Source organism: Aulonocara sp. 'chitande type north' Nkhata Bay, linkage group LG2 (assembly GCF_057382095.1).
Source record: "Aulonocara sp. 'chitande type north' Nkhata Bay isolate Kocher_YH1m ecotype deep benthic linkage group LG2, A_spYH_male_GT1.1, whole genome shotgun sequence".
NCBI classification, from domain to species: domain Eukaryota; kingdom Metazoa; phylum Chordata; class Actinopteri; order Cichliformes; family Cichlidae; genus Aulonocara; species Aulonocara sp. 'chitande type north' Nkhata Bay.
Genome location: NC_141345.1, coordinates 11,750,627 through 11,762,556, shown reverse-complemented (window position 1 = coordinate 11,762,556; position 11,930 = coordinate 11,750,627). Strand labels below are relative to the sequence as shown.

At 46.9% G+C, this 11,930-nt stretch overlaps 1 protein-coding gene and 1 long non-coding RNA gene across 2 annotated transcripts; one reads left to right on the top strand and one right to left on the bottom strand.

Moving 5' to 3' along the window:
- Positions 1-377: 377 nt before the first annotated feature.
- On the bottom strand, positions 378-952 carry LOC147337461 (uncharacterized). Its single transcript, XR_015130875.1, has 3 exons — positions 799-952; positions 555-725; positions 378-475 (listed from the first exon to the last, which is right to left on the bottom strand). It is a non-coding gene; the product is annotated as an uncharacterized LOC147337461 (long non-coding RNA).
- Positions 953-4,622: 3,670 nt separating this feature from the next.
- Positions 4,623-6,728, top strand: LOC147337460 (uncharacterized). The gene is made up of 4 exons (XM_086308641.1): positions 4,623-4,823; positions 4,917-5,392; positions 5,591-6,198; positions 6,274-6,728. The coding sequence occupies exons 1-4, from the start codon at positions 4,623-4,625 to the stop codon at positions 6,726-6,728; spliced, it is 1,740 nt and encodes a 579-aa protein (XP_086164767.1).
- Positions 6,729-11,930: the final 5,202 nt, after the last annotated feature.

Sequence of the window (11,930 nt, the reverse complement as noted above, 5' to 3'; positions counted from 1 at the left end):
GTATTTATAATGAGACTAAATTACACACAGGTGAACTCTAATATTTACTTGTTTATCTTATTCAGATTTTTTTCAGATTTGTATTTGCTTAAAATTGTATTATTTTTGTACCACTTCACAATTGTGCTACTTTGTGTTGGTCTATCACAGAAAATCTCAATAAAAACACTTAGGTTTGTGGTTGTAAGGTGAAAAAAATATGTAAAAGTTCATGGAGTATGAATACTTTTTAAAGGCACTATAAACTGTCACGGCTCAACGGCACGAGGGAACAGGGATGGACACAGGCGCAGAAACCAACCCGGAAGCGAGGTGACAGAAAACAAATGATTTATTTCCACCCACAGGTAAACAAAGGTGAAACACAAAGCGGACTCGTCGGTGATAATGAGGGCGACCTAGACACCTCTAGGAGACGGCTGAGCAGCGGGGACAGCGGGGAGGTAGAAACAGGACTAGGTAGGGGCCGGGGGCACTGGAACAAGAGGAGATCACGATCAGAGGGATCCAGCAGACAACCAATAATCCTCCGCAGTTGAATTGAATTGCCTTACTTGGTTTCAGATGGAGGGGACAGGTGGAGCGGAAAACCCGGAAGCGGTCGAGGCGTGGGGAGGCAGGCAGGTGAGCGGTGGGCCGGCAGGCCACGTTGTGTAAGCAGCTGGCGGCCCAGGTCCAGGAGGACGGGAGCGAGGGGAACAAGATCTCCACTCCGGGTGCTATCGCTGAGGACAAGAAAAGACAGGTCAGTCATCACACGGCGTTAAGACAAGGTTTAGGATGCTCCACTGAACTAACATGGGAATAGCAGATACTCAGGCGATGAGTGGTTGAGAGCGCAGGTCTGATATACCGCTGGCACGATTGCTCACAGGTGGTCAGCCAGGGAGGGGCAACCGGACTCCGCCTAAAGGAGGAGGAGCCGCTGTCTGAGACCTGCAGGTGCCCAACCAGACCATGACATAAACTGAATCACAGGAGCATAAGAAAGAAGGAACATGAGAAGCTGGAAACTGGAGAAGTACCAAGGTTTGAGAGAAGAACTCAAGAAGATGTGGAGGGTGAAGGTAACAGTGGTCCCAGTGGTAATCAGAGCACTCGGTGCAGTGACTCTGAGCTAGGCAAGTGGTTAGAGCAGATCCCAGGAACAACATCTGAGATCTCTGTCTAGAAGAGTGCAGTCCTAGGAACAGCAAAGATATTGCGGAGGACCCTGAAGCTCCCAGGCCTCTGGTAGAGGACCTGGAATTGGAGGATAGTCTGCTTGCAGGGGTGACGGGATTTTTTTTTTTTTAGATAGATAGATATGATTATTGCTTCAGAGGCAAGTATGGGTGGACTAATGGGGGATCACTAGTGTTTTTGTATTTCTTCTAACTCATATATATATATACCAAAAACATATTTATATATACATACTCTAGTTGTTTTATTTAGTCACTGTGTTGGAGAGCAGTTTGTTACTTTTCTTTTACTAAATGTGCTGTGAAAATAAAACTATTATAGAGTAGCATAATCGCTCAGAATGGCAATGGCATTTGCAGCACTCTCTGGGGGATCTTAGCGCATCAAAATCATGCCAGGAAAATGCATCACACACTTAGCAAAGCTGCCAGATACTGTCAGCACATGCACCTCCGGCGTGTGAATGTTTTTTAGCATGCAGTTCAAACATCATTACTGGGTATTTATTCAGACAGGAGTGAAGGATAATTCAGCTCAGTAAGTGGCCTTTAGTTGATGTCCTTGGTGGGTAGAAGTACATTACACATTCTCATCAAGCCACTCCCACCTTCTTTCTACTCTCTGCTCTCAGCACATCGGCTGCATGAAGCTGTGAGCACACTGCTACTGGAAAAAAACTCCTGTTCCATCCTTACAGTAGGTTCACTCTCACAGTTATCAGTTTATGTTTGTCATTTTCATCAGGTTGTGTGTGGAACTTTTTAACTGTCTGTCAAAGTCAGTTTCACTTTGTGCCTAGTGCAGGAAAGGGACAGAAACAGCTTGGCAGGTGTTTTGGTTTAATATTATGCACCAATCAAATCAGCTCAGAAATAACTGGTAACTGTTCTGGAAATGCCAAACTATCCACAAAAACTGAGGTCTTGAATTAGCTGCTGGAATTACTGTGTGTCTACAGTGCTACAGACACAGGTACCTGTGTCTGTAGCACTCCAGGAGGAGGAACAACTTAATTTAGCATTGCTGTTTGATTGGGTCCATATGTATGTACTTAGTTGCTTCTGGTGGTTCTGTCAAAAAAGTCACCAGATCAGAAAACAAGATTCAGTTTGGGGATTGTTTGTTTTTATGTGATCAGAACCTTTGAGCATTTTTGACATTAATTGCTAAAAATTGTTAATACAGCACACAAAATAATGCATTGCCATTATATATGACCTTTGAAATAAAGCATATGGGATAGTTCTATTAAATAAGTATATTTATTTGGTTTCATTTACAGACTCTGTTGGTAACGACAAGTCGAGGTCAGTTTTCTGGGTTACTGAAAAAAACCTTTGTACATTAACAGGTTCATGGTTAATGGGGCTTTGTACGCATGCTCATATTTTTTGCAATTTAAGGTATTTATTTGACAAGAGAATTTAATTTACCTTAAAGCCCCCTGGATCCAGGCGATAGGCTCACTCACCACAGCACTGATCAATGACTATTGACATTGTGTGGCTTGACCATTTTTCAGTGCGAGCTCTGCTTTTGTCATTTATCTTTAAAACTCTTTAAGCCTTTTGTTATCCTAGTTTCCATTCTAACTACTTTTACTACTTTTTTTTGTTTTATGGAGAGCTGACTGTTTGATCCAGCTGGTCTTGGCTTTTTCTCTCAGTGGATGTTGGAGGTGAAAGCCAGCTGTTGGGTGGCACTGTTTTTACTTCCATCAGCTTCCATAGTTCTCAGCTGTTTAAAGATGTTTCTGTGTTTTTATTAACAAAAGTGGGCTGCCAAGCATCTCCAGATGCTGACCTCAGATGCAGTAAACAAAATTCATCTGTCCATCCGTCCATTCACCCATCCATCCATCCAACCATCCATTTTCTTCCGCTTATTAATACTCCATCCTCATTCATCCATATTTACAGTGCTTCCTATCTAAAAGTCACACTAGGTTGAACACATCGGGAGAAACTTGGGTCAGTGTCTTGCCCAAAGATACTTTGCCCAAAGATACATTGGCATGCAGACTGGAGCAGCCAGTTATCAAGCCACCAACCTTACTGATTAGTAGGCGACCTCCTGAGCCACTGGCACCTCTAAATATACGTAAATGAATATTTAGCTCTTTTTCAGTTCTTTTTCAGTCTTGATTTTCAATGTTTTCTGCTCTGCCAGTACAGTCAAACAGCAGTAGAGTTTTTCTGTAGTTGTTTGCCTTTGTTGTAGGTACTTTAAAGCCTGTAATAGGTACCAGTATAACAGAGTTTATAACAGCAGTATATATACTTTGATCAGTGTTGGGGAGTAATGGAATACATGTACCGCCGTTACATATTTAAAATACAAAGTATGAGTAACTGTATTCCGTTACAGTTACCGTTTAAAAAGGTGGTATTTAGAATACAGTTACTTTGTTGAAATAAATGGATTACACTGCGGTACTTTCCAGTTTCATATTGTCACAGGTCAGGACTGTTTCAGTTTTGTCTGACAGCTATGTTCTGTAGGGCTGCCACAAACGATTATTTTGATAGTCGACTAGTCACCGATTATTTTTGCGATTAGTCGACTAATCAGATCATCATCCATTGAACGTAAAACTACAGCTTATTGCACCAGCAGCATCTGCTCTTATATAACTATCATTAGCTTACAGCTTTAAGTCAAAGGAGCTTGCAAAGAAAAGCGTCTGGACTTCTTTAAGTTGCTTGAAGACGTTTCACCTCTCATCCGAGAAGCTTCTTCAGTTCTAAGGTCAAATGGTGGAGAGTCCCAGATATAAACCTAGTGGGAGTGACCCCCCACAGAGGGACAAAAGGACCCCCTGATGATCCTCTAATCGCCTGAGCCAAGGTGGGAAACTGGGTGTGGGTCCCAATCAGCCAGAGTTTCGGGTGTGTTCATTGTGAAATCTGGCTCCACCTTATCATGCGAATTCCTGAGGTCAGATGGCCCAGGATGTGAGTGGGCGTTAAGGCGTCTGGGAAGGGATCTCAAAACTGGATTATAGATGGCAGAGAGTTGGTGTCGTAAACCCCCGCCTCTGTTCAAAGATGGTCGCTCACAGTGGACATAGGAATTCGCATGATAAGGTGGGGCCAGGTTTCACAATGAACACACCGGAAACTCTGGCTGATTGGGACCCACGCCCAGTTTCCCACCTTGGCTCAGGCGATTAGAGGATCATCAGGGGGTCCTTTTGTCCCTCTGTGGGGGGTCACTCCCACTAGGTTTATATCTGGGACTCTCCACCATTTGACCTTAGAACTGAAGAAGCTTCTCGGATGAGAGGTGAAACTGTCATGGTCCTCTTTGTTCGTGGGAGCAGACGGACTTCACCCCCCGTCTGCTTTTACTTTCGAGCAGCCTGAGGCGGTGAGCGAGCGACATGTTCTGGCTTCCCCAGATTCCGGGCTCTGTTTTCTGGGGCTATTCAGAGCGGGATGAGAGACAGTGTAGATAGCTTACCTACCTTCGTGGTAACGGATCCTTCGCAAGTGGGCGTCTACAAACCCTCTGTAAAACCGAGAGACTGTTTCTCTGCCGCTCCTTCTGAGCCAGGACTTTATCACCATTCTCCGGCTCAGTTCTGTGTCCGGCCACAAGCTCTCAGGTCTGTGGCTCAACCGTTAGCCTCCCTAAGGGCTCAATTACCCGTTCTGCCGCCGCTCCGGTTAGCCACTCAGCCACCACCACCGCTAGCATCGCTACAGCCCACAGTTCCGGTAATGGCTGAGCCACAATTTTCGCACTGTTTTTCCACCGCTGTTTCTGGGCAGGGAGACAAACTGTTTCGCTACGGACCTGTTCCTCAACAGCTGGCAACATTAGTGACTGTTACTCACTCCGGGGCTTCCCCAGAGGCTGGGTTACTGCCCTCAGCTTACTCTGGACCCCTGGAGGCCAAGATGCCGGCTGTGAACTGCACCGGGCTGTCACTGCCTGAGCAGGGTCAGTGCTCTGCGCAGCTGCAGCCCTCCGTACGTGCGCCAGAGGCCCACGTGCCTACTGGTTTTGTTTCACGTGTGCCGGAGGCCCACGTGCCTCCTGGTTTTGTTTCGTGTGTGCCGGAGGCCCACGTGCCTACTGGTTTTGTTTCGTGTGTGCCGGAGGCCCACGTGCCCGCTGGTTCTGCGGCTGTTTTCGCTGGGGGGCCCAAGGAGCCCGTCCAGCCTCCTGCTCCGCCTGCTGGGGGGCCCGAGGAGCCTGTCCGGCCTCCTGCTTCGCCTGCTGGGGGGCCTGAGGAGCCCGTCCGGCCTCCTGCTTTGCCTGCTGGGGGGCCCGAGGAGCCTGTCCAGCCTCCTGTTTCGCCTGCTGGGGGGCCCGAGGAGCCCGTCCAGCCTCCTGCTTCGCCTGCTGGGGGGCCCAAGGAGCCCGTCCAGCCTCCTGCTTCTCCACCTGTGGCTGCTTCTCCACCTGTGGCTGCTTCTCCACCTGTGACTGCAGCGCCGCCTCCTGCAGTACCACCACCGGCAGTACCACCACCGGCAGTGCTACCGCCTGCTACGGCCACACCTCAGCCTGAGGACGCATCCTCACCTGGCCCGGCTTCATCCTCGCCTGGTCCAGCTTCAGTTTCATCCTCACCTGGCCCGGCTTCATCCTCGCCTGGTCCAGCTGCAGTTTCATCCTCGCCTGGCCCGGCCTCATCCTCGCCTGGCCCGGCCTCATCCTCGCCTGGCCCGGCCTCATCCACGCCTGTCCCGGCCTCATCCACGCCTGGTCCGGCTTCATCCACGCCTGGTCCGGCTTCATCCTCAGCTTCATCCTCGCCTGATTCTGGTCCAGCTTCATCCTCACCTGGCCCAGCTTCAGCTACAGCTTCGCCCGGCCCAGCTTCAGCTACAGCGTCGTCCTTGCCCGGCCTGGCTTCAGCTACAGCTTCTTCATCGCCTGGTCTGGTTTCATCCACGCCTGGCCCGGTTTCATCCACGCCTGGCCCGGTTTCATCCACGCCTGGCCCGGTTTCATCCACGCCTGGTCCAGCCTCCGTGTCTGCATCCTCATCAGCCTCGCCTGGTCCAGCCTCCGTGTCTGCATCCTCATCAGCCTCGTCTGGTCCAGCCTCCGTGTCTGCATCCTCGTCTGGTCCAGCCTCCGTGTCTGCATCCTCGTCTGGTCCAGCCTCCGTGTCTGCATCATCATCTCCGCCTGCTGCGGTCCCGGCTTCCGTGCCCTCAGCCTCGCCTGGCCCAGCCTCGTTTGGGTCTGGAGCTAAACGGCCGTTTTCTGGACCGCTGGCTAGGCTACTGGCCGGGCGCCGTCACCTGAGCGGCCGCCGTTGCCTTCCGCACGGCCGGCCCCCGGACCCTCTTCGCCTGAGCGGCCGCCGTTGCCTTCCGCACGGCCGGCCCCCGGACCCTTTTCGCCTGAGTGGCCGCCGTTGCCTTCCGCACGGCCGGCCTCCTGAACCTTTTGTGCGCCTCCACGGCCTTCTTCGTGGCCGGCCTCCTGAACTGTCCCATCCTGGCCTCCTGTGTTATCGGGCCCCTGGCCGGCCACCTGAACTGTGTTTTGGACTCTGTTCCCCTGTGAGGTTTTTTTTGTGAACATTTGTTTGGGACTCTGGGGCCTCCGTCTTTGGTCTTGGCCCGGTCCCTCCGTCCTGGGCCCCCTGCCGCCCGCCCAGATCTGGTGGTGTGTTTCTGTGGCTGTCGGGGGCCAGCCCTTGAGGGGGGGGTACTGTCATGGTCCTGCGACCATGACTCAGTGACTTTATGTTTATGTTCTTTATTGTTATTACTTTCATTATTATTCATGGCTGTTTTGGGATGGTTTGTGTTTGGGATTTTAGACACTGGGTTCTGGGTTTGTGCTCCCTCTGTTGGTCCCTGGTGTTAGTGTTCCCCTGTCTCGTCAGGTTAATCAGGTCCAGCTGTTTCCCCCACCTGTGTGTGATTTTCCCAGTGTCTCTTTGTGTACTTATAGTGTGTGATTTCCTCTGCTCCTCGTCGCGTCGTCTGTGTTCATACCTGGTGTAATCCCCTGCGTGCTCTCCCTGCTGTTCTCTCCCTGCTGTTCTCCCTTCATGCTCAGGTTTGCTATTTCTTTGTGTAGTTTCTCCCAGTTAGTTCATCCTTAGTTCTGTTTTACCATCCCCACTTTATATTTGATATTATCAATAAATCACCCTCACACCTGAATAAGTGCTGCGTTTTGAGTCCTCCTTCCACTCTCCCCACGGCCGCTGCCCCGGACCGTGACAGAAACGTCTTCAAGCAACTTAAAGAAGTCCAGACGCTTTTCTTTGCAAGCTCCTTTGACTACGATGACCTGGATGACTGAGAACCTTCACAGACACTTACAGCTTTAAGTGTGTAAGGTGTGTGCTAACTAACAATAAAGACAAGATGGTAGTTTATTAACTCATTCACTGCCATTGACGTCTATAGCCGTCAATTGCAGTGCATGAGTCAATGGGTTTAACTCATTCACTGCCAATGGCTGGCAGTGAATGAGTTAAATTTTAATGAAATTTGCAGATTGTTTCGGTGAAGTTTAATAGACTCCTTGCTATCTAAAATATAACAGGACACCGGAGTAAATTCTGGAGCATCTCACACTTCTGATAATCAGCTGTCTGCTTGACGTTTATTCAGCTGTGTAAAAACTATAACTTTAATCTCAGCCAAACCGATTTACTCAGGAACAGATAAAAAAAAAAAAGGCAAACAATAACGTTTTGAAGTTATCTAAGTGACTTATGTATCATGTTTAACCTGAGTAGCGAAAGACGGCAGTGGGTTTGAAAACGATTTGCCGGGAGTCCGGTGTTCTCACGGCTCTAGTGAGCCTAGCTCCCGGCTAGCTATCGAGCTAGTGGGTAACAGACGTCTCCGAAAACGTCGGAGTGCTTTTGAAAATATGCGGTGTCTTGATAAACTGAGCAGATATTTGAGGTTTACACAGCTACATTCTCGCCTGAAAATATGTTAAACATTTATTTTGTGACCCAGAAAGAATAATAAGAGTAATATTAAAACTAACTAGCTGCCGCCATTGTTGGAAACTGAGCTGGGCTGCGCTATGAATTCTGGGACACAGCTACTTCTTCTTCGGGGTTTAACGGCAGCTGGCATCCTTGTACAGGCAGTGCTGCCATCTTCTGTTTCAGTCCGTTATTACACTCTTAAATCCTACTACTTATTCCTGCGTCTTTTGTGATCTTACAAAGCTTCAAACGACGCGTCGACTATTAAATCAGTCGTCGATGATTTTGATAGTCGACGTAATCGTGACTAGTCAACTAATCGTGGCAGCCCTAATGTTCTGTTGTTCCAGGCGGCAGCGTTGCGGTTGCCATGGTTACAGGGTGACGCTCTCGCTCTGCGTGTTTTCCTGGGTGTGAGAGCGCCTTATTGTTGTTGTTGTTGTGCTAAGCTAATAGGCAGAATGCAGAATGTAGCATCATGGGCAGTGTAGTCCGTGCTGCAGGGAGAATGGACTGCCATACTCGTTTATGTGTCTGTGAGCGCGAGGTGGAAGAAAAAGGAGAGTCGAAAAGTACGAGTTGTCATCGAACAAAAATGGGAGCTGGAAGCATGTAAATATAATAATAACCACTGCAGCCAAGAAGAGTGCCTGACGAGCCCAGTTGTAAGTAAGCTATTAACACTCGACTGTATGCTGTGTTCGTTTTTTCCTCGGAAACAATAAGTTCAGTTGAAGCAGCCTTTCAACGCCTCTCTCTGTCTCTCTCTGTCAGAGTTGACCCAGACAACAAAGTAAAGCCATTTTTCGGCTATGAGCCCGACACTGAACCCGTATTAGCCAGAGGTCCCTTTACTACAGTTTGGAGCCGCGGACCTTCAGTAATAGTAATAAATCACACAGCAATAGTACATTCACGTAGTTATAAAATGCATGATAATATGTTAAGTAATCCAAAGTATTCAGAATACGTTACTCTCATTGAGTAACATAACGGAATACGTTACAGAATACATTTTAGGGCATAGGTGTCAAACTCTGGCCCACGGGCCAAATTTGGCCCGCAGCCTAATTACATTTGGCCCGCGAAGCCATACCAAATTACTATTAGAGCTGGCCTACTGGTATTATACAGCTAATATATATATTGTTTAGTATTAAGCTTTGCTTGTTCCATATTCAGTTTTTCAGCAAAACGTGTTTTAGTCCATAAGAAAAGATTCATTCTTATATCTGGAGGAATAAATATATTTCAATAAATATTAACGTTAGCCCGCAACTTTGTTCCAGTTTTGAATTTTTGTCCCACTGTGTATTTGAGTTTGACACCCCTGTTTTAGGGCATGTATTCTGTATTCTGTAATGGAATACACTTTAAAAGTAACCTTCCCAACACTGACTTTGATATCACTGGTTTCTGGGTGCCAGTTTATGAAGCCTCAAAAATTAGCATTAAAACTAACATGGTGACAGCTAAAACGCTAAGTACACTCCACCCTTCATACAGTATGTGCAACACAGAGACAGAGGTACCTGTGTCTGTAGTACTCCAGGAGGAACAACTTAATTTAGCATTTTAGCTAAATTTAGCTGTTTGATTGGGTCCATCTGTATGTACTTATGAACTAGTAGAAAAATGCTTCTCTATCTGCTGTGTATCATTGCTGCAAAAAGCTTCGATATAGGGAATTTGCTGCAGGCCTGATATATAGCTCATACTTTCTTGCCCCCTTTGCCTGGCAGTGATTCATTTCATAAAGAAGCAAAGTATATGATATTCATAAAAACATAAACCAAGCAGAATTTTAAAAGGCTGCAGTCTATCTGTATGTACTCCAGGCTATTAACAGCCCAGTCTATCAACTGTGGGAGAGTGCAGCAGGGTGAATGATCAACTGTTAACCACCACTGCTACTCCACTGATTACACTGCTGGGCCCTCCATCTGTCTCACCCCTCCCTCCATGGCTCTTCTCTTCTCCATCAGGATACACAAATAATTCTCTCTCTAGATATTTGTCTGTATTCCTCTCACTGCACGCCCCCTCTTAGCGCTCTCTCTTTCTCTGACCTACAAATCCTTACGCACATGCTGCCTCACCAAGAAATACTCATGATTGCTACTTCTCTTCCTCTCTGCTTTATTTCCATGAGTGCTCACAGAAAGACCCTTGCCAGCAGAGTGAAAGGGGAAAGAAAGAAAATGCATTGTAGGCTTTGGCATGAAAGCAATAAGTTTTATTCCAGAAAAGAAGGTTGACAAATTCAGCAGGCCTTTATGCATCTATTCATCTGGTATGCTAGACAGCCCTCATCATGCAGGGAGACTTATCCTGCAGAAATTGACCTGCACTCATTGATTTGTCTCCTGTTGCAGCAGTTGTCTTGTTGCCGGGTGGAAGGGGGTGGTTGTTCCCCCGACAGGATGACATGGTCCCATGTCAAGCTGCTCTTGGTAATTGGCTCATTTCTATTTAGGCACTGCGTAGAGGGACATGTAGCAAGACAAGCCTCAAGGGGTGGATTAAAGGCAAAAAGAGCAGTATGTGGTTGTTAGACTGTCGAGGGTGGGTGTGGGGAAGTGAGTGCCTAAAACTTAAAGTTGGACTCTTGGAATGACTGAAGTTTCATTGTGATGTGTTTGACATGGCAGTGTGACAATTTGTGTCCAAACCACTACACTGTGACTTATGTTCATACTTATTTCTTAAACCTCACTGGTGGCACAAAATGTCACAAGTGCCACATGCAACACCATCAGGGATTGTTGGTCTCAGCTGGTCTGAGAATGTTCACACGATCTGCTTAAATCTGCTCTAGTCAATTTTTGTCAGAATGATTTGATGTGATTTATTGCTGTATTTGTGAGCATGCTTTATTTCCTGGTCTTATAACCTATAGTGTACTATGGAAACTTAACACTTAGAGTCCCCAGAGAGCAGCCATTTGGCTTTTCTACCTTTAAGGTATGCATGGAATTTTAGAAGTACATAGGCTGGTCACTGTTGCGCTACCCTCTTTACAGAGGATATTTATTCGTACTTTGGTCTCCATCACATATCAACAACTAATCTCGAACCTCTAATGACAGTTTTGTAACTTTACCTTCCCCTTGTGTTAGCACTGACCCTGTTTTAGGTTTTAAATGCATTAACAAAGTCATCATTGCTATTATAGACCTTGAAGGACAAATATCCATGGCAACATTTGGAATGGTGCTGATGAGGAATACCTGGATGCCTATACTGGTGTTCTTCTTGCTGGAGTGTACAAATCCAGCAACAAGACCACTGATAGTCTCTGGGACACACCACAGGCAGAACTATTTTCCAGGCAACAATGTCACTTTAGACCTTTTGAATAATATCAAGAGTCCTCAGATTTGTACAACAGCAATACTAGAGCAACATCTGGCAAGTATGCTCCCATTAAGGATGTATGGGAGAGATAAGTGCAGCTCCTTCCACTGATGTTCAACCCAAGGCCAGAGATGACAGTAGATGGATGTTTTGCCCCTTTTCATGGAAAATGCTCCTTCTGGTAATACATGCCCAGTAAGTCAAGTAAATACGTCATGATGGGATGGGATGCAAAAACCAGCTATGTATGGAATTAAAGAAGACTGGAATATTTGGAAAAGGCAAACCTGGGAGTGGCATCCCTTGAGAAACATAAAGGAAAATGTCTAGTCCTTGATATGACTACTAACATGACATGACAATTTCAAGAACTTCTCAGGAGGAAACTCACCAAACTGGGGGGAAAAAAAAAAAAAAAAAAAAAAAAAAAAAAACTTAGCTAACTGTGCTAGCGCGTTAACGC